The sequence below is a fragment of the Hyposmocoma kahamanoa genome, unplaced genomic scaffold (genome assembly GCF_003589595.1).
Source record: "Hyposmocoma kahamanoa isolate Upper Pololo Valley unplaced genomic scaffold, ASM358959v1 102, whole genome shotgun sequence".
NCBI classification, from domain to species: Eukaryota; Metazoa; Arthropoda; class Insecta; order Lepidoptera; family Cosmopterigidae; genus Hyposmocoma; species Hyposmocoma kahamanoa.
The window spans coordinates 18,580,706-18,603,795 of record NW_020653337.1 but is presented as its reverse complement, the minus strand read 5'-3'; the positions used below and the strand labels follow the sequence as shown (position 1 = coordinate 18,603,795).

The 23,090-nt window shown below is 33.6% G+C and overlaps 3 protein-coding genes across 3 annotated transcripts; 1 reads left to right on the top strand and 2 right to left on the bottom strand.

Annotated features, from left to right (window-relative positions):
* The first annotated feature begins 1,445 nt into the window (after positions 1 to 1,445).
* On the top strand, positions 1,446 to 2,862 carry LOC113236196 (neuroguidin). The gene is made up of 2 exons (XM_026472204.1): positions 1,446 to 1,636; positions 1,788 to 2,862. The coding sequence occupies exons 1-2, from the start codon at positions 1,628 to 1,630 to the stop codon at positions 2,670 to 2,672; spliced, it is 894 nt and encodes a 297-aa protein (XP_026327989.1). The 5' UTR covers positions 1,446 to 1,627; the 3' UTR covers positions 2,673 to 2,862.
* Positions 2,863 to 3,397: 535 nt separating this feature from the next.
* LOC113236338 lies at positions 3,398 to 6,644 on the bottom strand. The gene is made up of 3 exons (XM_026472374.1): positions 6,338 to 6,644; positions 5,278 to 5,407; positions 3,398 to 4,033 (listed from the first exon to the last, which is right to left on the bottom strand). Exons 1-3 carry the CDS (start codon positions 6,625 to 6,627, stop codon positions 3,794 to 3,796), a joined length of 660 nt encoding a protein of 219 aa, XP_026328159.1. The 5' UTR covers positions 6,628 to 6,644; the 3' UTR covers positions 3,398 to 3,793.
* Positions 6,645 to 18,626: 11,982 nt separating this feature from the next.
* On the bottom strand, positions 18,627 to 23,060 carry LOC113236743 (radial spoke head 10 homolog B-like). Its single transcript, XM_026472911.1, has 5 exons — positions 22,887 to 23,060; positions 22,127 to 22,240; positions 19,550 to 20,507; positions 19,254 to 19,469; positions 18,627 to 18,947 (listed from the first exon to the last, which is right to left on the bottom strand). Exons 2-5 carry the CDS (start codon positions 22,145 to 22,147, stop codon positions 18,655 to 18,657), a joined length of 1,488 nt encoding a protein of 495 aa, XP_026328696.1. The 5' UTR covers positions 22,148 to 22,240; positions 22,887 to 23,060; the 3' UTR covers positions 18,627 to 18,654.
* Between the last annotated feature and the right edge of the window lie 30 nt (positions 23,061 to 23,090).

The window sequence follows — 23,090 nt, the reverse complement described above, 5'->3', positions numbered from 1 at the left end:
ATTTGTGACAGTGTGGTACAAGGGACCAAGGGACACAGGCTAACTGCTGATTGACAGATCCAGGCAGGGTGGCACCAGTAAAAAGTCCGATTTGAGGTTCAAATCGCACACTCGTTATCAATCTACGGTGTGATGAAATGAAAAACTTTTTACGTTAACAAATAAAGTAGAAAATATAAAACTAAAATTAAGTAACAACATAATTAGTTCGAAGAATAATATTTAAAACGAAATCATCTAAGTTATGTTTTTAGCAATAAAATAACCATAACGTTGTTCGGCCAGTCAGTTCACTGAGTTGACTGACAAATTTGACAGCGTGACAGCAACATATCAGGAATTCAGTTAATTAATAATAATAATAATAATACTTTATTTCGGACCAACAAGTTATCCATAGTTTGTTAGTAAAGAACTTAGGAATAAGGTTAGTATGATGCTATTCAAATGCTAACTTTACAATAAAATAAGATAATTTTAAAAAAATGGAAAACAATAAAAAAAATTTACAATTAAAATTCAAAAAAATAAACCACGAATTACAACATTAAATATAAAATTATAAAATTGAAATTAATTTAACACACTCATGTAAAATTAAACTAGGATAGAAATATTTTGTTTATGCGTCATTTTCGCACACATTCAAATTTCAATGCGGTGTCATTATTTATTATTGTATGTACGTCTACTACACAAAGGGTCGTATTCCAGAACTCTACTCAATGCTCAAGTCATGACTTGAGTATGATTTAAAGCACTAGAAATCAAACTCAAGGTTTGTGCTCAAGTCCTTGCCATTAGGGTCATATTTCCAGTGCTTGAAATCATACCCTTAGGATCGTATTCCAACTCTACTCAATTTAAAGAAAAAAAAATAAAAAATTTAAAGCACTAGAAATAGGACCCTAATGGCAAAAACTTGAGTATGATACGACCCTTTAATGTTTTATTTTATGTATTTTATTAATTTACAGAAAATTACATTTCTACAAATGTTTGTTAATGAGATTATTATAAGTTATTTAATTATATTTTAAGTTCAGTTATTTATAAATCAAATTTTAAAGCTCAAAAGCATTGACTTACAATTATATGGACGTCGGGTCCGCGCTAAAAAGTGTCCGAACTTATAGGGCGTTAAAATCGTATACAGAGCGTCATTCACGCTTTAGTCTTCGTTTGATCGACTGACAGTGAAGCAAGCAAAATTAGACAGTACTGCGATGACATTACAATTTAAATTCAACGTTTTATCTTTTTCATATTCCTTTACATGTCACTACGTTTAAATAGGTCGACTTGGGACATTTTTTTCGTGGTTTTTGTATTAGACCCGTCGTCCATTTATTTGTAAGTCAATGATCAAAAGGCATTAATAAAATTATTTAAACAAGAAAGGTGAACTTTGCATAAATTATATATTTTATTTTTGAAATAGTAACACTATAAGACGCCGCCGTGTTGACGGCAACGTACATTGTTGCGCGAATTTTTACTTTTGTTTATTTTATTGTTGTGCGGGTCTATCAATTTTTAAATGTAATGTAACTAAACCTTACATTAGATAATCTCATATTTATTTATGAATTTAAATTGAACTGAAAGAGAAGATAATATTGACAAGATGGTTCAGGTAGGTGAAAATCACTCGTCTCTGGAAGGACCATGTGACAATGAACTAAAAAACAATTTTATTGCATTTTGTAATTCGTGAAGTACACTTTATTTATGGTACTACATTAGTAACGAAGGTAATAATTAATTAGTGACGTTGACTGTTCCAGGCTGTAGACGAAGTGGAGCAGCCTGATCTGACGCAAGCAATAAAATTGCTAAAGGAAATGAACTCGAATGTGCAACAAGTCTCCCAGCTCGTAGACAACATGGTGACGCGTGTGAAAAGCGGCGAAATGTCCACTGACAAGGGACTAAGCTTCTTGGAAATGAAATATCAAATGCTCCTAAGTTATTTAATCAACTTAACCTATATTGTACTTAGAAAATGTTCAGGAGAAAGAATAGAATCCGATCCATCAATCGACAGACTCATTGAAATCCGAACTGTCCTGGAGAAAATAAGGCCAATTGACTCTAAGCTTAAATACCAAATTGACAAACTTGTTAAAACGGCAGTTGTGGGGTCTACTACTGATGATGACCCGCAGTCTTTCCATGCTAACCCTGACAATCTAGTGAGTAAGATTGGTGGGGCCGAAGAAGACTCCAGTGACGCTTCAGAAGTAGGTGATGAAGGTGAAGAAAAATCAACGAAATCAAACATCTATGTGCCCCCTAAATTGGCAGCGGTACACTTTGATGAATCAACTTCGAGAGTAGATAGTGAAAAGAAAAATAAAGAGCGCATGAAGAAGCAATTATTGAATTCAAGTGTAATGCGCGAACTTCGTGAGGAATATTCTGAAGCCCCATTAGAAGTAAGCAGTGGAAACCATGTGAAACACTCAATATCAAAGTTGGAACAGGAGAGGACAGAATATGAAGAAAATTATTTGACCCGTTTGCCTGTCACTAAAGCAGAAAAGAATAGAAGAAGAAAGATGACAACAGTCGGCATGATAGCAGATGAAATTACAGGACGTAGTACGGCTCGTAAACATAAAATGAAGTCTAAAAAGGGCAAAGGCTTTAAGAGAAGGCGTACCCATTAACTTACTTTGCCCATGATAAATTTTTTGTATACAAGGTAAGTTACCATCGGCATTGAATTGATCTGAACAAACTAACCAAAAATATGTACACAAATATCTCCAAAGTGCTCAATATCAACTAGATTTTTACTTTCCCATATTTTAATTTGGAAATTGATGTTGAATATATCGAGTTCTAAGGTTTTCGTGATTGCTACAATAGGAAATGAAACTATTTTTCTGGATTTAAATATTTTGAGTTTTCAACCAAACCAATGTTTCAGGCCCTTTACAGGGCAGTCAACCATGACCATCAGACCTGTAAAGGGCCTGTAACATTGGTTTGTTTAAAAAAAACAAATATACGCGATTTCAATCTGGAAATATAGTTTCATTTCTTAATGATGAATCCTTTAAAATAATGTTGATTTTTGTCAAATGTTCTGGTATTTTTAGCTCTATTTAATATAGATAAAATTTAGCACTTTGGAGGTGAGTTTTTTGGTTAATTTGACTATTCAGATAATTTTGACTCAGTTGTACACAAATTCAATCCAAACATAATTTTGAATGACTTGTTGAGACATACAAAATAATTGTTAATTACTGATTGAATATTTTATAAAATAATTATGCTAAATTGGCCATTTTCCTACAATGAATCATAAGATTTTTTTAGTGGATAGAGATGCAGGAGATTTTTTAAACTTAAGCATTAGTTACTATATTACCTAACTGTTCCTAGAAAATAATGGAGTTCTAGCAAATGTTGACACAATCACCATCTGGAATATAAATTTATTTATGATAATTTTGTTATGCCTATTCTGTTTGTCTGTTGTTACCGTTCAAGGGCTTTGGGTTACCTGACATATTATAAGGGCCAGTTTTAGTTAGCACCTGAGAGCGGATGATAAGCAAAATGTGTACTTTCAGTTAGCAGGGTATTGAAACAACATAAACCTGTTCACACTTGAATTTATTAGAGTTACACATTTGTCGAATAAGTTAATTTATTTTTAAAAATAATATAAAAGTTTGTAACTTGTTTTGTTAAAAATAAATTTCGTTTGTGTTAGTTATTATTTGCTTCACTTTGTGTTTGGTATTTTTTATGTTTAAGGAATTAAATTAATTATTAATTAAATGCCAACTTGTTTAATTTCGTCTTTATCCAGCCGTTCAGTAAGCTGAGGAAATGGTTCACATGTATAAGGATTGAAGGTCTGATTCTTCTTTAGACGCAGTTGACGAATGTGTCCAATAGGCGTATGTGTGTCCAAACATTGGTAGAAACCTTTAGGCGGTGCAGTGCCGTAATTTTGCGTCCTGTCCGAGCATATGACGCGATGGAGCAACCAAGGAGGGTTTTCCATCATAATCTGCAAGTTTGCGAATTATATTAGTTCATCAATTTTATCATACAACATTTTGTAATGAGATGACGTAAATCGTATTGATGTGAAAAATCGGCATTCCATTATAGTATTATAGGCATGGTATATAATAAATAAGACAACTACAGGGTGGCCCATTTTCACGACCCATTTAAAATAAACATTAGTTACGCGAAAATCAATAGCTTAGAACCGTGCTCAACCGTGACCTTGGGACTTGCAAAGGGCCCGAAACGTTGGTTTGTTTGAAAAAAACAAATATGTGATTGAAATCCGGCAAAATAATTTCATTTCCTAATAATTTTTAAGTTATGTTTCACTTTTCAGCCATTACTGTCCCACTGCAGGGTAAAGGCCTCCAATCTGTGCCGCTAGCTCGCTGTAGACTAGGAAGAAAGAGGTGCCTGTAGTTTGCAACAAATTCCAATATCGCGTTTCTGAGTTATTGGTGCGGTACATAGTGTACACTTGGTTCACTCTCGACCCTACCTTACTTTTTGAAAATTTTCTACTCTCGCCACTAAAACCACTAGTAGTCGGAAAACTATTCCACTAAATTATTTGAAATTTGGTATGGAAGTAGTGTGACTATGTAGTAGCATGCTATGAGCCATTTTTGTGTTTGTTTTTAGATTGCGCCGTTATTTTAGACATTTAGGAGATTTTTTATTTGTTCAAAATGTTAAATTTTCGAAAAATTCCTGACCGTGAAAAATGTACAAAATCAGAATTTGCTAATGACCTTAAAAACGACCTTAAGATGTAGGGATTGTTTATATATTATGATTGTAAAATTGTAGTGTTGCAACTGTTGTAACATCTTTATAAATTGACATGACGTGCACAGAGTCACTAAAAATCAAACAATTTTAACTTAAATAATTTCTCAAAAGAAAACATGAGATCAACTCAGACTTACCATAATTATTATTAAGTCAATATTTAGTATAATGTACACGAAAAGAAAATCTTCAGAAACAGCTAATATTTTAGCCCAACTGACACAGAAAACTAATTGTTGTGTGGAACACACCCGAAGTGTAGGCATTTATGCGCTCAACAGGCGTATTACCACGTACCTATATACTACGTAAAGCGGATCAAGAAATAGAAAGAATTTAAATCATACCCGTATTCATAGGGCTATGATTTAATTTTGAAAATATTTTATTACATATTCTTTAATTTGCCAAATAGGTTTCCATGACTAAGAAATTGTAATTGCCTACCGGTTTAGAAACTGCAGGATATGGACTCCTATAATCATCCTGTTGGGTCGTCAAATAATCCATAACCCCAAAATCAGGCGGGAGTTGTGGCAAGTTCGCTTTCTTCATTAACAAGTTTCTTCCAGGAGTACTAAAATGTCAACTATTATTAATTGCACAATAACTTAAATGTATTTCTTTATCACACAAGTTAGAGAAGGGTCAAAAGAAATAGTAGATAGAGTTCTGCATGCTGTCTTAAACCACAAGCATGTGTATGTGCTTGCATAGTGGTAGATTGTATTATTATGTTACAAATAACATTTTTCTACATCAACATGTCAAAGTTTGCGTAGGTAGATATTTCGGAAGTGTGTCTTAAACATACGACTTTGTTGACTTACTTAAGAAGTGGTAAACTGTGTTATACAGCGTGACCCATTTACAGTAGTATAAAAATTTGTTTAGGGGACATTGTAACGACCCGTTCAAAAGAAACATTAGTTACAACCACTCTAGTTTGAAAATTAACCCACTAAATTAATTGGAATTTGGTATGGAAGTAGTGTGACCGTGTAGCTAGCATGCAATTAGCCATTTTTTGTTTGTCCTTAGATTGCACCGTTATTTTAGACATTTACATTTTTTATTTGTTCACGATCAAAATATTACATTTTCGAAAAATTCCTGACTGAAAAATGTACAATAAGAATTTGCTAAAGGCCTTAAAAACTACCTTAAGATGTAGGGATTGTTCACAAATAAAATTATAGTGTTGCAACTGTTGTAACATCTTTATAAATTGATATGACGTGCACCGAGTCACTAACAACCGAAATTGAAAATTTGTATCATAATCGTTATTCGAACAATTTTAACCTAATTTTTCAACTCAGATTTACCTTAATTATTATCAAGCCAATCTGTAATAGCCATTAATATGCCTTATTATTATTATAGCCTGTACCTATATAAACTAAATTTTTCTACATCAACATCAAAGTTACGTAGGTAGTCGTTTCGGAAATTCAGTTCTTTGGTAACCTTTTACATGTAGGTATGTATTTAATTTCTAACTTACTCAGTACAAGGATAAGAAGTGAAATTAACAAGAGGTTTGAACGAGTATATAGGATCGGTTTTCGTGTGAATTTGAGCCAGCATGTGTCTGGTCTCAGTCATATTTACACCGTGATCGTCAGTACCAAGGCGGTTGTAAGTGCTCATATGATTACTCAGTTGATCCCGATAAACATGGTTGTCCTTTTTTGCTGCAAGTAACTCGTTAGTCCAATGTTCCACTTTTACTTTTGGTCCATACGTATTCTTGCAAAACAATATTTGAGCAGGTTTTTTCTGTTTCACGTGCATTTTCTTCTTTTTAAAATTTATGTATGTATTTAATTAGTTTAAAATCAAGTAAATAATTGCCTACAAAATATAGATAGAACAACTTCAGGAATTGCTTGAACTTTCTGAAGATTCCAAATCAAATCCAAAAATCGTATCTCTGTAACTTGTGGTCAAAAGCATTGACAAATATTTAAAATATAAAATTGTGTCTCTGTGGTTTTAGCTGGAATGTTAACAAAATGTCTAGGCATAAATCTTTTTAAAATTTTTGTCTGTTTATCTATATGAAGAATAAATTACATAATGGCTGAATTCTTCATAAAATCTTTTGAGATCATAACTGTTAGGAAACAGAGAGAGTATTTTTTATTTAGAATCTGCTGTTTGTTTAATCTCAATATATTATTATACAGGGTGTTAAAGTTATACGAGTAGTATGTTGAAGTTTATATGGGAAACAGACTCCTCGGCCCATAATCCTAAACTTGGTAATGAACAGTGTTGAAAGTAAACAATATAATTCTGCTTTTTTGGTTGTTTAAATATCCCTCAGAATTAGGAAAACATGCTTTTATAACCTGAAAGTGGGAATGAATACCGGCTACTGCTCAAAGCAAAACAGACAAAACAAAACACAACAGACAAACAAAACAGACAGATAAAATTTTTCGAATTTTACAGATAAGATCCAAAAGGGATTAAAACAAGTTTTTACAATTTGTATGGTCACTTCACTTTTTATTTTTATGGCTCCATCAATATGAGAACTGATGATTTTGCCAATGTCACAGTTGAAAGAAAAAAAACGAAACAAAAAAAAAATTTCGCTAAGCTCTAATAGGACATTAACCGGTGTTGGTAAGTTGAACTACGGGAGTACTCAGTTGAGAATGTAAAACAAAACAGCAAAACAATATTTATAAATATATGTTATTTAAGTGGATAAATTTACATAGAGTAACAATATGGGGGGAGAACACTAAAGTTAAGAGGTTGTTTATGTTAATGGGGCGGGGGAATTTTGGAGAAAGTAAGTTATAAAGTGGAACAGCAATATATCGTATCACTGTATCAGATAGGCGGAGAAAGCTGCGAATGTCAGCTAGTATATTACGTATTTATAATCATTGAGTATCCAAAGACAAAATAAAGGAAAGGAGATACATGTTCCTTGGTATACTAGGGCAGTATACTGCCGTCGTATTGTAAGATCATTTCGTCGGAACGAAAAAGGGCACAAGTAACATTTTTTTTCAAAATTTAGTTCTACACATAGTTGGACTCAGGAAATAAAGGCCTATGCTTGTATATAATTATTGTACAATTTTATCTCAATTTTTGTTGTATATACAGTAAGCTCCAAAAGCACAACTGACATTGAAAATCAGATTTTCTACCAAAAAAGACACATAAGTTTATACCTAAACGTCATAAAGGAGCTGTATATTTCTTTGGTAAAATTGAGGCACGACAAGTGCGAGTGTCTCTAAAAGTTCATTATTCACAACCCAGACCACATTCGACATAAAAATTGCCATGGACGTAAAAATACGAAGTCCATCATGAAAGGTACATTTCAGATTGTAAAAAGTACATAGAAGGCGTTGACAACTAAAAACTAGCACACATTTCCCGACACCGTATATTTTGTTATTGACCTGGAAAAAGTAATAGTGCTTTCTTATATGGAAGAATTCAATATTGTAACGTTTTGTCCGCGGATAATTTGCTCCTGGTGAAAGAGTTCGTCCAGGGAAGTACTGTCACCTTACCTATTTCTGCCACCAAACAGAAATGTTAGCATTACTGCGTTCTGGCTTAGAAGGGTAAGGGTGCTGGTGAAATTGCAGACACATGGGACTTATCAACTTATGTCTCAAAAAAGAATTGTTCTTAACCATAGTGTTGTTCCTATAAGACATAAACAGAGACGTGAGGCGGGTCAAACCTTTACAGCTATTTGGACCGAAGGTATTTCAGGGCGAAAACAAGAGGATATAATTAGTTTCTTCACAGAGCTTTTTTCCTACATAACCTTGACCAATGACTTGAAGGATACACTTTTGTGACTTAACAATTGCGCAGCTCAGAACAAACAAAAATTTGATAATAATACGACTCTACAATTGAACTTCGACACACGGTACTCCGATAATACTCAGACTCTACGCTCATCCGAAAATATGTACAACGACATGATTTTACGCAGACACTATGCTACTTCGACAAACAGACGCAATGCTCCTTAAAAATCTTTGCACTCCCATAAGAATGATTATCATTATAAACCCATGTAAGAAATGATTTCTTATATAGATCAATATAACAAATAACTTAACAGATTATTAAATTTGACGTCTGCTGTCCCAATTTTTTTCTTCCGATACAATAAAGTCGTCCTTATAAAAAGCTGAGTCTATTAGCATTAAAAAAATAGTCAATTTATGAAATGTGTGTAAAAAAATGTGTGAAAAAATATTTTATGAAATTTTACCAATTACTGCTGTCCCGATTTTGTCGTCCCATACAATGAAATTATCCCTCTTGAAACTGTCGATCAGCACTAAAAAAATTTATAAATTTTACTCATTAAGTACAACTTACGCTTGACCAAAACATTGACTATGCCAAAATCATTTTCACAATAAAAACCGACCTCAAAAGTACGTGGAATTACGTCTATTTGCTAAGTTTTATTGAAATATCCTCTAGTTCGCCACTATGCAGAACTTGACACTGAAGATTATAAAAATCGGTTCTCACTACTCAAGTATGTTGAGAGAAAACGCCTTGAATTGGAAAAATAGCAAAATCAACCATTAAAATAATTGCTCATTAAGTAAAATTTAGGCGCTATTTATAAAAATGAATCTTCATGCGTGAACACCCCCCCTTAGAGGTGGATGATTTTCTTCGAAATGAAATGGGACCACTATGGAAGTACCCCCTTTCCAACAGAAAAAGAATCATGAAAATCGGTTCACAAATACCGGAGTTATCGCGTAACATACTCAAAAAAAAACATACAATCGAATTGAGAACCTCCTCCGTTTTTGAAGTCGGTTAAAAAAAGACAATGGTTCAGACATTGTCCTTGTGTCTTCTACGGTTTCGGATTTAACCATACTATCCCATTAAATAAAACACTGTTTAATTAATTTTAAAAAGTCGACTATACGATTTTGTTCTTTTTTTTTGTTGGAAAGAGGGTACCTCAGAAGTGATCCCATTTAAATTTGAAGAAAATATTCGACCCCTAACGGTGGTAAACTAGGGGATGAATAACTTTTGAGATCGGTTTTTTTAATACTCTGTACTGAGGTTAGGTTATTTGTTATATTGATCGATATAAGAAACCATTTCCTACATGGGTTTATAATGATGATTATTCTTATCGGAGTGCAAAGATTTTTTAAGGAGCATCTCGTGTATGTCGTCGAAGTACCATAGTGACTGAGTAAAATCATGTCGGAGTAGCGTAATATCTCAGTAAAGTCATGTCGATGTAATATATTGTTGGCGTATCGTGTGTTGAAGTTCAGTTTTAGAGTCCACTATTACTCCTTATTTGGTTGATCTAGTGAACTCTTCAGCAGTTAGTTTCGAGATTCTTAAAAAATTGAAACGAGTTTACGAGTTTGCAGACTTTAGCAAAGCAGTATCCGATACTGGCTCAAAAACCGAAGTTAAGAATATGACGGTACATGAATTTGAAGACTGCTTGTCAACATATAAGCTACAACATTCGAAACCTCGCGCCTATATGAACAGCATTTTGAAGTTACCTTTCGAAGAAGATTTTAATCACTATTGTATAAAAACAATCACGGCAGAGAATAGCGATTTGAGTTAAATTTTCTTAAACTGCCTTATCGTCTCCACATCAAAAGCGTGTTCCGAGAGGAGTGATCAGAAAGGAAGTCTGCAATACTGACTATGCTCGGTCCACTCATGCCTGCTATAATAGAAGAGTGTTTTGGGAGTCCTTACCTGTTAACGATGGTTCTGCTGACCCCAGGCAATTCCATGAAGATTCAATCTTTACACAGAAAATAACAAAGGCTATTTATTAAATATATATAAATTCTTTTTTGTGCTGTTCGTTGTTAAGGTGATCTGATTATGACACTTTTTAAATTTAAAAGTTTGTGCCATGTTTCCACTCTGATAACTAATATCTGTTTTATATTGTAAGTAAAGTTTAATAAAAGATATACCGAAAGATTTTACTATTATAACGTAACTGTGCCCTTATTATGTACTTCAGTTACAATAATTACTTCGTAAAAAAATAGGAATGGCACAGCTGACTGTAATTGTGCCTTTATAGTTCGATTACAAAACGGGTATTAAAATTAAGTCACAAAATGTCCAGTTATGCCTGATCTGTTATGCGAGTGATTTTTGTCACTAGTCAAATTTTAATGTTTTGATCGTTGATGAAAATATAATATACGTGTTTTATTATTTTAGTATAACCCAGTACTACAATGTTGAGATATTACCTCACAAATTTATTCAAAAAACGGCCACGTGTTTAGATATTCTATACGGGAAACACTCCGGCCGATGTAATATTGTAACGTTCTCCTCGCGCCTCAGCTCCGCCCATCATCGCCCGCCCGCCACTCGCTATCGTACTCAAGGTCAGTGCGGCGATGGATCAGTGGCGCGTGCCAACAGCAAATAGAACTTATTTTCGAACCTTGAGACACGTGAGACAAAAGTACAATTTGACGACCTCGGCGGCCCAACAGTTAGTACTGTGCTAGATGAGGAGGTGCCGGATTCGATTCTCGGTAAGACCAATTTGACTTAAAACTTAAGACCAGATAATTAGTGTAGTTGTCTGGTACGTTGTTATTATCTATTATCTAGCATAAATCATTTAATTTTAATTTCAATTAATTAAATTTTTTCGACCAGTTCGTTTAAAGAAACAAATTATACGATTCGACAGGATAATAAATAAATAAACTTGTAAAGCTTGCCAAATAACTAGTGAACAGTGAACATTTTATATTAAAATAGTGAAAGACTGCAAACTTCTAGACAATAACATTCTAAAAAATTAAATCGCAACGCCTAAAAGTGTTCTTCACCGTACACTAATGTGAGAACGCCACTAGCGGATGACTCATAACAGCGCGCGGCTAGCCGTTGTGTATAGGTAAACATTTGTGCTCTGCATACCTGCACGAACTAAGATTAAATAAAAATTTATACTCATATAATAAAACTACTTACCATTCCAAGATGCGGAAATGCCATTGGTGTGATAAACATATTAACATAGGAGATTATTGGAATGTAGCAAATGTAGAGGGAAATACTATTATTTTGTGCAAATATCGAAAAAAAGAATTTTTTATCAGAAAAGGACTAATTAGAGCGCACCTGGACATGCTCAGGGTGCATATCCAGATGATCACACAACGTTAAAACAGAGACAATAATACTCCTATACGCCTTCAAACAAAACCAGCAACATTTAAATGACACCATAACTTCAGTAAATAGTCATTTATTTGAGGAAAGAAGTATATTGGGAGACACACAACAAAAAAATTTTACTCCGCAAAACAAGAAACCTGTTGAAATGAATGAAGTTAACTTCGTGGAAAAAATATCTACCCTATTGGACTCAAAACTAGACACAAAATTTGAACAACTTAGAATATCACTAATAAAAGAATTTAACAATAAATTCGAGATATTGAAACCTGAATTCACACAAACCACTGACTTTCTGACATCACAACAAAATGACTTAAAAAAACAAATAAATGATGCTAGAAACCGAGTATATGACATTGAATTGCAAATAAAAACATCTGCATCAGAATCCTAACATACATGTTAATAAAAACATAACAAAGGCGCAAGCATAGCCACAAAGGGACAATGAAAACCTATACCTACAAAATAAAATCGAAGAATTATATAATAAAATAAACAAAAGGAAATATTGCAAGAAAATAGTACTATACTTAACGAATAAGAAAATGAAACAGAACAAAACTTAATAGAAAAGTTGAATAATATATTTTTTGACATACTTCATATTGATTTAAATGAATATATAGAAAAAGTAAAACGACTAGGAAGAATAACTATAAAAGACCAATAGAACTGATAAGCAAAAGAATGACTGAACATATTTTATCGAATTTAATTTGGTTTAAAAATACCGGAATATATATATCTAAATGTCTGACAAAAGAACAACAGCAGGAAAGACAAACATTACTGAAATGCTTAAAAACGGCAAGAGAAAATAGACAGCATGCAGTTATAAGAGATAATAAGCTATACATAAAGAGACAGTTATACATTAATACACAAGAAAATACCAACATAAAAAGAGAAAGTAGCGCCCACACGAAACATCCACATACCAGTACAGCTGATCAAAGGGTCACCCTACAACAACAACAACATACATCTAAACCGAATCAAACCAATAAGCCCTTTCGTGCATAGCATTGCGTTGTTATATCAGAATATCAGGAGCGTAAACAACAAAAAATCGATATTAGAGCAGGTAATGCAAGAAGAAAAGATTGATGTTGTTTGTTTGTCCGAGACATGGCACACCAACGCGGATATTAATCAATATCTAATGAACGGAAACAAATTGTCAGCGCATTTTAATCGTAAGAATTATCGAGGTGGGGGTGTATGTATACTAACGAAAGAGAAATTAAAATGTAAGGAAAGAAAATATATAGCAGATTTGTCGGTGGAATATAATATGTATTCTCGAGTTATGTGGATTAGAAATTGAATGATAAAATACGTTAACTATATGTCTATACTGGAACGAGCGTGAAACAAAAATTTTCTACGAAACTTGTAGGTTTACTCGAAAAATTAAAAAAAGACAAATCTAAAAATATTGTAAATGGAGGAAACTTTAATATTAACATGCTTGAAAACTCATAAAATTCTATTGAACTGAAAAACACTATGGTTAGTTACAATTTTTATCAAAAAATTTGTGAACCAACACGTACAACAAAGAACACAAGCACATGCATAGATTTAATTTTTGTGAATGTTAAAGACTTTACCACAGAAGTGAAGGACTTAGGACTATCAGACCATAAAGGAATTATTCTAAAAATAAACTCAAATATTAATCAAGAACAAAACATAAACATGAAAACTAAACGAATATTTTCTAATCACAATATTAATATGTTTAAGCAAAAACTACAAGAAATTGACTGGCACGCACTCTTTACGGAACAAAATGACATAAATACAAATTATAAAATGTTCAGTAACATTCTTCATAACCTGCTTTGCACATATGTACCTCTGAAAACCATAAGAATAAAACCGCAGAATAATAAAATTTATTGGTTAACAAAAGGTCTCAAAAATTCATGTAAGCATAAAAGAATATTACGTGCATTAATAAATTACACAAATATGTAATGCTACTCTAAAAACATATTTTAAAAAATATACTAAAATTTCAAAAATATTAATTAGCTTATCGAAAAAACTATACAACATGAAACAAATGTAAAAATCGGAAAATAAAACAAAGACCATGTAGAAAATAATAAAAAGTAAAACAAACAATTGAAATAAAAAACAACATGACAATATTACCTTAAATATAAAAGGCAAAATTGTTGACTCCCCTATAGAAGTGGCAAATAAATTCAATATTTTTTTCGCTACGCTAGAACAAAACAAGAAAACTTTTATTAGCACAATCTCACACCAACACACATTGGACTCAGAACACATATTTCATAGCTCATCCAATGTAAATAGCATTTACCTACGACCAGTTGATGAACGTGAAGTTTTTGGGCTCATACGTTTTTTTAAAAAATAAGCAAAGCCACGGAATTGACGAAATACCCGCAGTATTAATAAAAAAACGCGCAAACGAACTATGTTATCCTCTGACGACATTAATTAACCAATCATTTACGGAAGCCACATCCCCAGACTTATTAAAGATTTCTATAATTAAACCTATACATAAAAAAGGCGATAAAACCGGCCCTAGTATGTACCGCCCCATAGCGCTTTTAACGGTTATTTCAAAAATTTTCGAAAGAGCTATGTTTAATAGATTACATCAATTTTACGAAAAATATGATGTACTAGACCTAAACCAACATGCATTTAGAAAAAACAATTCGACCACATTGGCTGCGTATAAATACATACAAGAGGCACTTACATATATTAATAAAAAGGATTATGCAGTAGGAATTTTAATTGATATGACAAAGACTAATGATAAAGTTTCCTATGATATTCTTCTGAAAAAACTTTATGACAGTGGTATTAGAGATGCCTTTAAATGGTTATACTCCTACTTAAAAAATAGAATACAGTACGTACAAATTGAGAGTCAAAACAGGAATACGGGGGAAACAAATACATATAGGTCAAAGTTTGTATAAACTCCTCAATTCCCCAGGGTAGTGTACTGGGATGTATTGTATTTATATTATACATAAATGACTTACCTAAACAGATACACACACTATGTACTTTATTTGCAGACGATATCTCCCTTATTTTCAAAACAAAAACTTCCAGATACACTTTGAACAAACATTTAAAAACGTAACGAACTAGCTTAGCAAACACAACTTAGAAATAAATTATAATAAGACGAAAATTATAGAATTTAGACCACGACAAAAGTCAGACTTAGGATTAAATTTATGTGTAAACGGTAAAAATTTAGAGAAAGAAAATTCCTAGGAAACTACTTGTAGTAACAAGTAGTTTCCTGGGAATAGAAATTGACTCACATATTGATTGGAAATCACATGTACAAAAAATTAAGATGAAAATGTCTCAATTCACCTACGCTTTACACGAATTAAAACCTGTCACAAATTTAAAAACAGCTTTATCAGCCTATTACGGGTATGCGTTTGCATGGTTAAATTACAGCTTGATGCTATGGGAAAACAGTACCCAAGTGAATGATCTCTTTATTCTACAAAAAAAAGTGTGTACGTATCATCACGAATATCAAACAGATGGAATCTTGTCGACCACATTTAAAAAAATTACAAATATTAACCCTACCTTCTATGTACATATTTGAAATGGCTAAATTTATTAGAAAAAATAGTGAACTATTCATTAGTGCTGTACCTACTTCTATAAGACCGTCTAGATATAAGAATATATTTAGCCTTCCGCGAAGTACATTAAGCATCTATCAGAATAGTCCGTATTCTAATGTGATAAAGATTCACAATAAACTACCCAAATACCTAAGATGTGAGACAAATTACAAAAATTTCACTAAAAAATTATATAACTTAAATGAATTTTATATTGACAAACTTTTTAGTTTTTGGTTAAATTATGTTGTTTTATGTATTTGACGAAGGCTGATGAGGGATAATTGGTGTTATTTTAATCTGAATTGTATTTTTATTATTATATTATTATTATATTTTGTAATGTTATTATATTTTGTAATGTGTGAACAATAATGTAAGCCAAAATGTGGCGACTAAGTGCCATACTCCTGAGGGGTGTCATAGCAATAAGTACTAACCTAATGGAACGTGTATTGTTATGACTTGCATTTGAAATAAATAAATAAATTTGAAAAGGTTTTCGTATACACCGCCATTCACCTAATAACCTATGATGCCCTTTACTTGAGTTGACCCGTCGCTCCAACTGACATTTCACGGGTTTACTGGTTTCTTATTTTGATTTCGCGTAATTATAAGTAATAAGTAGTCCTGTCTGCACCACCCGCCACCGCATACCGTTGTTGATAAGAAACATAACGATGTCTTACCTTCTTAAACGCGTATCTTATAAAGAGTGATTATTTGGGAGATGGCAAAATTTCTTCTATTAATTTTAAACTTTTTATAGAGGATGTTAATTTGGATGCATTACATTAAGAATAGGTAAATGCCAGGAAATGTGATGTGAAATCAGCATGCAAAATTTGTACATACAGATACAATCCATTTTTTGAATTTCAGTAACTTGAAGCATTAAGATATCGAGTTTGAGAAAGTGAGGCGACTATAAGTTACAAATGTTCCCATCACGCTTTTACGAACTTAACAGGACCTGGCAAGGACAGGCTTGTGCTTTTCTTTTGGAATGTAATCCGTTATAAACCAAATATAAGTCTAGGATGGACCAGTTACCTGATGTTGAGCGTGTGAAGGTGTTTTAAATTGGGCATAGCCTAGTCGTTGCATGACATTTAACATCGTTTGAAAATTGGGTGTCCTTGCGCTTTCAACTCCCAGATTGCGAAGGCGTGGAACACTTTCTACTCGGAATAGTCTCTGGGCTCTCCGTAGACTTCACCACTTAAAAAGTAACTCCTCACCATTTCGTAGCATTCGCGGTTTGAGTAGGTACATTAAACACGTGAGACGGAAGAAGAAAGAGAGGACGCGCGAGCGTGACGTCTGTTCGAGACGAACGTGCGCTAGCGATTGAAAATGAATGCAGTTGCGCCGCGCGGAATTCACTCCCCGGGTGAATCGGGGTTTGTATTTCAATTCATTAGCCTTACTACCATGAGTGTTGACTGTAACCAAACATTATCGATTATTATTTTGGATAAATAATTTTAATGTGAAAATTTGACCCACCAATTTTTTTCCGAAAATGGGGTCTTTGAATGATACCTAATGCGTAGAAAAAATTTGGTAAGAAAAAAATAAAAAAGTCACCCATTACTACGCTATAATAATATTCTATACGTATTTTTTCTATTAAATTAAAAGGGAAAATTAATCGAGTTCTTAGGGAAAATTAAGTTAAAACGGCTAATTGAAATATAATAAAAAATTCTGTACTAAATTTGTATTTACGTATATTTACTTTTACTTAACTACTTAATATCAAAAATAAATTTTAACTATCTCTTTTGTCAAAAAAAACGAAGAAAAACTTTAAGTTCATCTCCGAATTTAGAATTTGCTAGTTGTACCCTTTTTCGTTCCCACGGCAGCATATCTGTTCAAAGACTTAAAGTAAATATGTACAAAGGTTTTATTTGAAAAAAAAAACTTAAATCGTCTCTTAATTTCGATTAAACGTTCAAGTATATGTGGCCAGTAGTAGTTCATATTATCGTTATTACAATTCAAGTTCTTTATTTGCAGTATATCAAAACTTCCAAACGAATACTATAAATACGACAGTAACTCTGTCTGCTGCATTTTCAAAACTAAATTGCTGAACCAATATTAATGAATTTTGGTATAGTGATAGATGGGACCTAGGAGAAAGACATAGAATAAGTTTTATCACAAAAATAAATATTGAAATGGGGAAATGAAAGTTTGTATGAAGAACAATAAAACTATGAAAATTAGTATACTACAATCTTATTTTCCGCAGACGAAGTTGCGGACACGAACTAGTATTAAAACAAAACGATCGAAAACGATACCGTTTCTGTGAATGTTAAAAACATTTAACAGAAACGGTATGTTTTTAACATTTAACAGAAACGGTATCGTTTCCTAATGAATTTCGTAGCGACGTAGCACTTGCTACGACTGACGTAGCCTAGTTGTGATTTTCCATTGGTTTAGTCAGACATTATTTTTATAGATTTCATTTAGTACGTACAATGATCTTAAATATACTCATTCATATAAGATATCGCTCGATTATTCAGATATTTTCAAATACGTAAACTAACTGGGTAAACATAATTTAAATAAAAACCTATTTATTATAAAGAATTTTAAAATTCCAACCAAAAATCCGATGGAGTTTTTTAATATCTTTTTCGTTTTTTGTTATAATTCATATAATTCATAACATTATTAGTGTCATATCATTTATTCATGAGGCGAAACTCATAATTACTTGGCGACAATTATGGTTACATAATTCAAAGTCAGTATTTTATGATTTAAATAATTTATTAGTTACTTCGAACAAACGTAAACAAAAGAAATAAACTCCAAAATACTTTAGAAAATAAGTATACGTGTAAAAGGCATCAGATGGAGCTGAAGGAGCGGATATATAGATTAAGCATAATCTCTGTTTCTAATCAGTACGTGCAAACATTTGCCTCCAGTGCATCTCCACTTCCTTCAAACGGATGCTCTCTTCAGCACAAGCCACAAACGCCTCAAAAAATTCGAAGAACGTCATTTCTATGTCTAAAGTCAAAATCTTCCCCTGACACAGCAGCTGAGGAAATATATTTGCGAATATCTTTAACAATGTCGAAGTAGAAAGATTTGAGAAATTGAAAAGTAATAAGTGTTTGTCTTTTAATTGTGGTTTCTCGTCTTTTTCACGGTACGCCGTATATTTTTGAAATGGTAATATTTCATCTGAAATATATGAATACTAATTTGTGATTTACACAATTAAACAAATTAATAATTACATAAATATAAATGTATACATGTATATATACATCTTCGAACAGTGGCTCGGGAAACTTTTGATAGTTCAGTTATATTTAATAAGTACTCAGTTAGGTAAGAAATGAAATCTCAACACATTTAGTTATTAAAAAAAAATTTGCTAATTTCTCGCGACGCTAGTCGGAATACGAAGGAAATTCGACTTGAGTCGTTTTATGGCATTGAAGGCTTTGGGTAAGAAGGTAAATGTACTTTATAAGTTTTACTCACCCATGACAAAGCTGATACGGTCTCCGAAAATATAGACGTTGCTCCCAAGACTAATGTCTTCAGGTCCGTCCATAATGTCCAAGGGCGATTCTGCATGAAATGGGCGATGAACAGCACAGATGAATTGACGCACCGTATGAGGCTCTCCCAGCGAAAGGTACAACCCGTATAAAGGTTTCAATGGAATGTATGAGGCGAAACTTTGAGTGAAACGCCCTGAAAAAATTTAATCTTTAGCAAACCTGGACATATGACTTGCATGAAACTATAGTAAGATGTTTCGAACACCTGCTTACCCAATCGTGGCTTATTACATCCTGGCAAAACATCTTCTTCCATAAATTTTCTAAACGCGGTTGCTACTAATGTATCTGGCCTTGGTCCTGGTAATGCTTTTCTAGGGTACAATTTGTAAGCAATTGCTATTAAGGTATGTATAAATTGCCAGAAAAATATCTTCTGAAAAGGATGATGTGGTGACTTACAGCACCAGTCTGGGTTAGAATGAAGTATGTTATCTATCTCAACAAGCGTCAGTCCTTTAGCGTTTAAGTTACAATCCCAGTAAAACTTCCAAATGAACAATCTTATAAGTTGAGGGGTAAATGAAACAGGTTCATCGTTACATATCACGCAGTACTTGTAATAAATCCTGACTAAATACGGTTGGTAGACTCTCACTGCGTTGTGCAGAACTCTTTGTTCAAAATCAAAAGTCTCTCGGTTATATTGCGAATCTATAAAAATCACCTCTTTCAATGCCACCTCTTTTGGTGAAACATCAATTTCTACATATCTGTTGTTTTTGATATATTCATTCACTATACATGCTTTGGTTTCAGCCTCTCTGTCCAAATTTTCATAAGCTTTCTCAACATGGTATCTCAGTCCAACATCTCCGTCACAAATGTTAAAGTGCAATGAGTCGAACAACCTTTCTCCAAGTTTATGTTCCTCATCATGCATTGGTTGAATAATATCGGAGCGGAAAAGTTTATCGTTTTCAATTATCAACCCATTATTGGTGACTACTTTACCCATTCCATGTTTCTTGTTATTTTTAAAAAATCCTTCGTAATGCGCACCCCAATCTACACCAAAACTTATCGCGCCTTTGCCGCTTCGATTCCCCTTTTCAAAATCACCTCGGTAGACAGAAATAACTGGTAATGCCAAGGTATTGTTGCATTGTGCATTCCAAATGTAAGTACCACGTCCCGACATAAGACCATTTGACCAATCGCCTTCGTAATACTAGAAAAATAACATTAGAAGTCGTTTGGTTGCTATGTATTACATCAAATACCTCAAGTAACGTTCTACTTACCTGATTTTTATTTGCCGTTTCAAGAAAACCTCCATATCACACAGAGAATACACACTCAACATAGCCCCGCATTAGGGAAACCCTGCATCGCGGGTGCCATGGACACACACACAGACAACACAAATTACACCCAAACTCACGAGAGAAACAAATGCAGGCCATACAAATCTTTTTCTCCCGGCCCGGGAACCGAACCCAGGACCTCCGCGTGGCAGTCCGGCATGATAACCGTTTGGCCACGTAAGCAGTTATAGGAGGGCGCACTATAAGTTTCCGGAACTGGCCACTTACACAATGTTTAAAAAGTAATTACAACATTTGAAAATCTGAACTCTTTGGCTGTAGAATACAGTTTGTTTCATCTGACTGTCACTTGTTTTTACATTGTGGCGTCATTTTAGAAATTGGTTGTCTACAATACCATGGATTTAACTCGTAAAAATTTTGCATAGTATGATTTTCTACGACTTTAAATGTAATTTAACAGCTCAGCGGAGCTTCGCTCGGCTTCAAACTGCTTTTGGCGATGAAACACCATGCAAGACGACTATTTATAGCTAGTTTGCAGAATTCAAACGCGGTCGTGTGAATCTCAGTGACGAATTTCGTGATGGTCGCCCGTCCACTGCTGTGAACAACAAAAACATCGATGCTGTGCGCCGTATGATCAAAACAGACAGGCATGTGACATACCATGGGATTCGAGCATCTTTATATATCAATACTACATTTGGGTGTGAAAAAACTGTGCTCTCCGTGGATCCCATACAATTTGACTGAGGCTCAAAAAACGGATCGCGTCACTTGGTGCAATGCCATGCTTGCCAGGTTCAACGAAGGGGCGTCAATTTGGTGTGGGAAATAGTAACAGGTGACAAAACATGGACTTATAGTTACGATACCAAAACAAAGCAGCAATCGAGCGTATGGGTCTTTCCAGATGAGCCGAAACCAACCAAAGTGGCGCGCGTGCAAAGTGCCTCTAAGCGGATGATTGCATCTTTTTTAAATAAAACTGGCTACTGTTGCTTTGGAGAATCGTTGTACCGTGAATAGTGATTGGTACACGACCATTTGTTTGCCGGAAGTTATTGACAAACTCCGTAAAAATAAACGTAAACGCCGTATCATCTTGCACCATGATAATGCCAGTTCTCACATGGCCAGACAGACAAATGAATTTTTGAAGGTGAACAACGTTGACCTTATGAGCCATCCCGCGTACAGTCCCGACATGACACCTTGTGATATTTATTTATTTCCAAAAATTAAGAAACTATTACAGGGTCAACGATTTTCATCACCTGAAGAGGCTGTCCAAGAGTATGAAAAATATGTTACAGAGATTGTCACGGAGGAGTGGCATAAATGTTTTCAGAATTGGTTCATTCGTATGAAAAAGTGCACTAACGCTAACGGAGAATATTTTGAGAAACAATAAATCCACTTCTGACTATTTATAGTTTTTTTTCTTATTTATTCCGGAAACTTATAGTGCCCCCACGTATATAATGTGATGTTGCAGAGCATTCTACTGGAAACTTACATCGTGGTTGGCCCAAATCATCAGCCCTTTGCCATCTCGGACGTATCGATCCCAATCGCCCTCGTACCCGCTGATTGCGCAATATTCTCGAGATCCGTAGCCATGACGCACATTCTGCGCAATGTTTGAAAGGAGCTTTTTTGAAACTTTTGAGTTACATATTTATAGAAAATTGTACCAAACTTGATGTGATTCGCACACGTGTATTTACAGGATTTACACGTTTACAGTACCTAACAGGGTTGCGTAGAGTAACTAAGAAACACATCTAGCTTCGCTAAAACACAATAATTAAAGAAGTGTCCTTCTAGCCAGGGAATTTTAATTGTTCACATCAAAATATCTACATGTGCAATTCTTATATTCTTCTTAATTTAGTCAAGCTGAATAGAAAATGCAAAATAAATATTGAATTCAATATTTAACCTTACTCATGGTATTTATTCAAACGTTTTGGTTGGCAAAATATTTAAGTAGGTACTAAGTACACGATAGATCTAATTCAACTTTCAAAAGGAAAATACACCTGTATGTACCACATCAACTTTCACTAATTAACGCTAGCGTTACACCTACCGATATTTTGTAATTTGTTGTTTTGAAAGTGTTGCCTTAAGTAATGTTCAAAATTGCGACTTCGATGATTAAATAAATAAGTACTTAAGTATTATCTGTGCTAATTACCTTGAAAGTTTAGGGTTACTACTTACGTAGGTAGTATTATTATTATTTTAGTTACTACATAAGCAAGGATAATTACCTGGACCCAATCTCCGTCGTAATTATTTTTGAATGTTCCGTCGTAGTAAATTACCCCTTTTCCATGTTTAGTTCCAAGGTGCCAGTTTCCGCAGTAAGAAGACTGTTTGCGAGAGTTTACGTATATTCCTTTACCATGCCGAATATTGCCGACAAAATCTCCTTCATACCAAATATCATCTTTCCAGCATATTTTGCCTCTTCC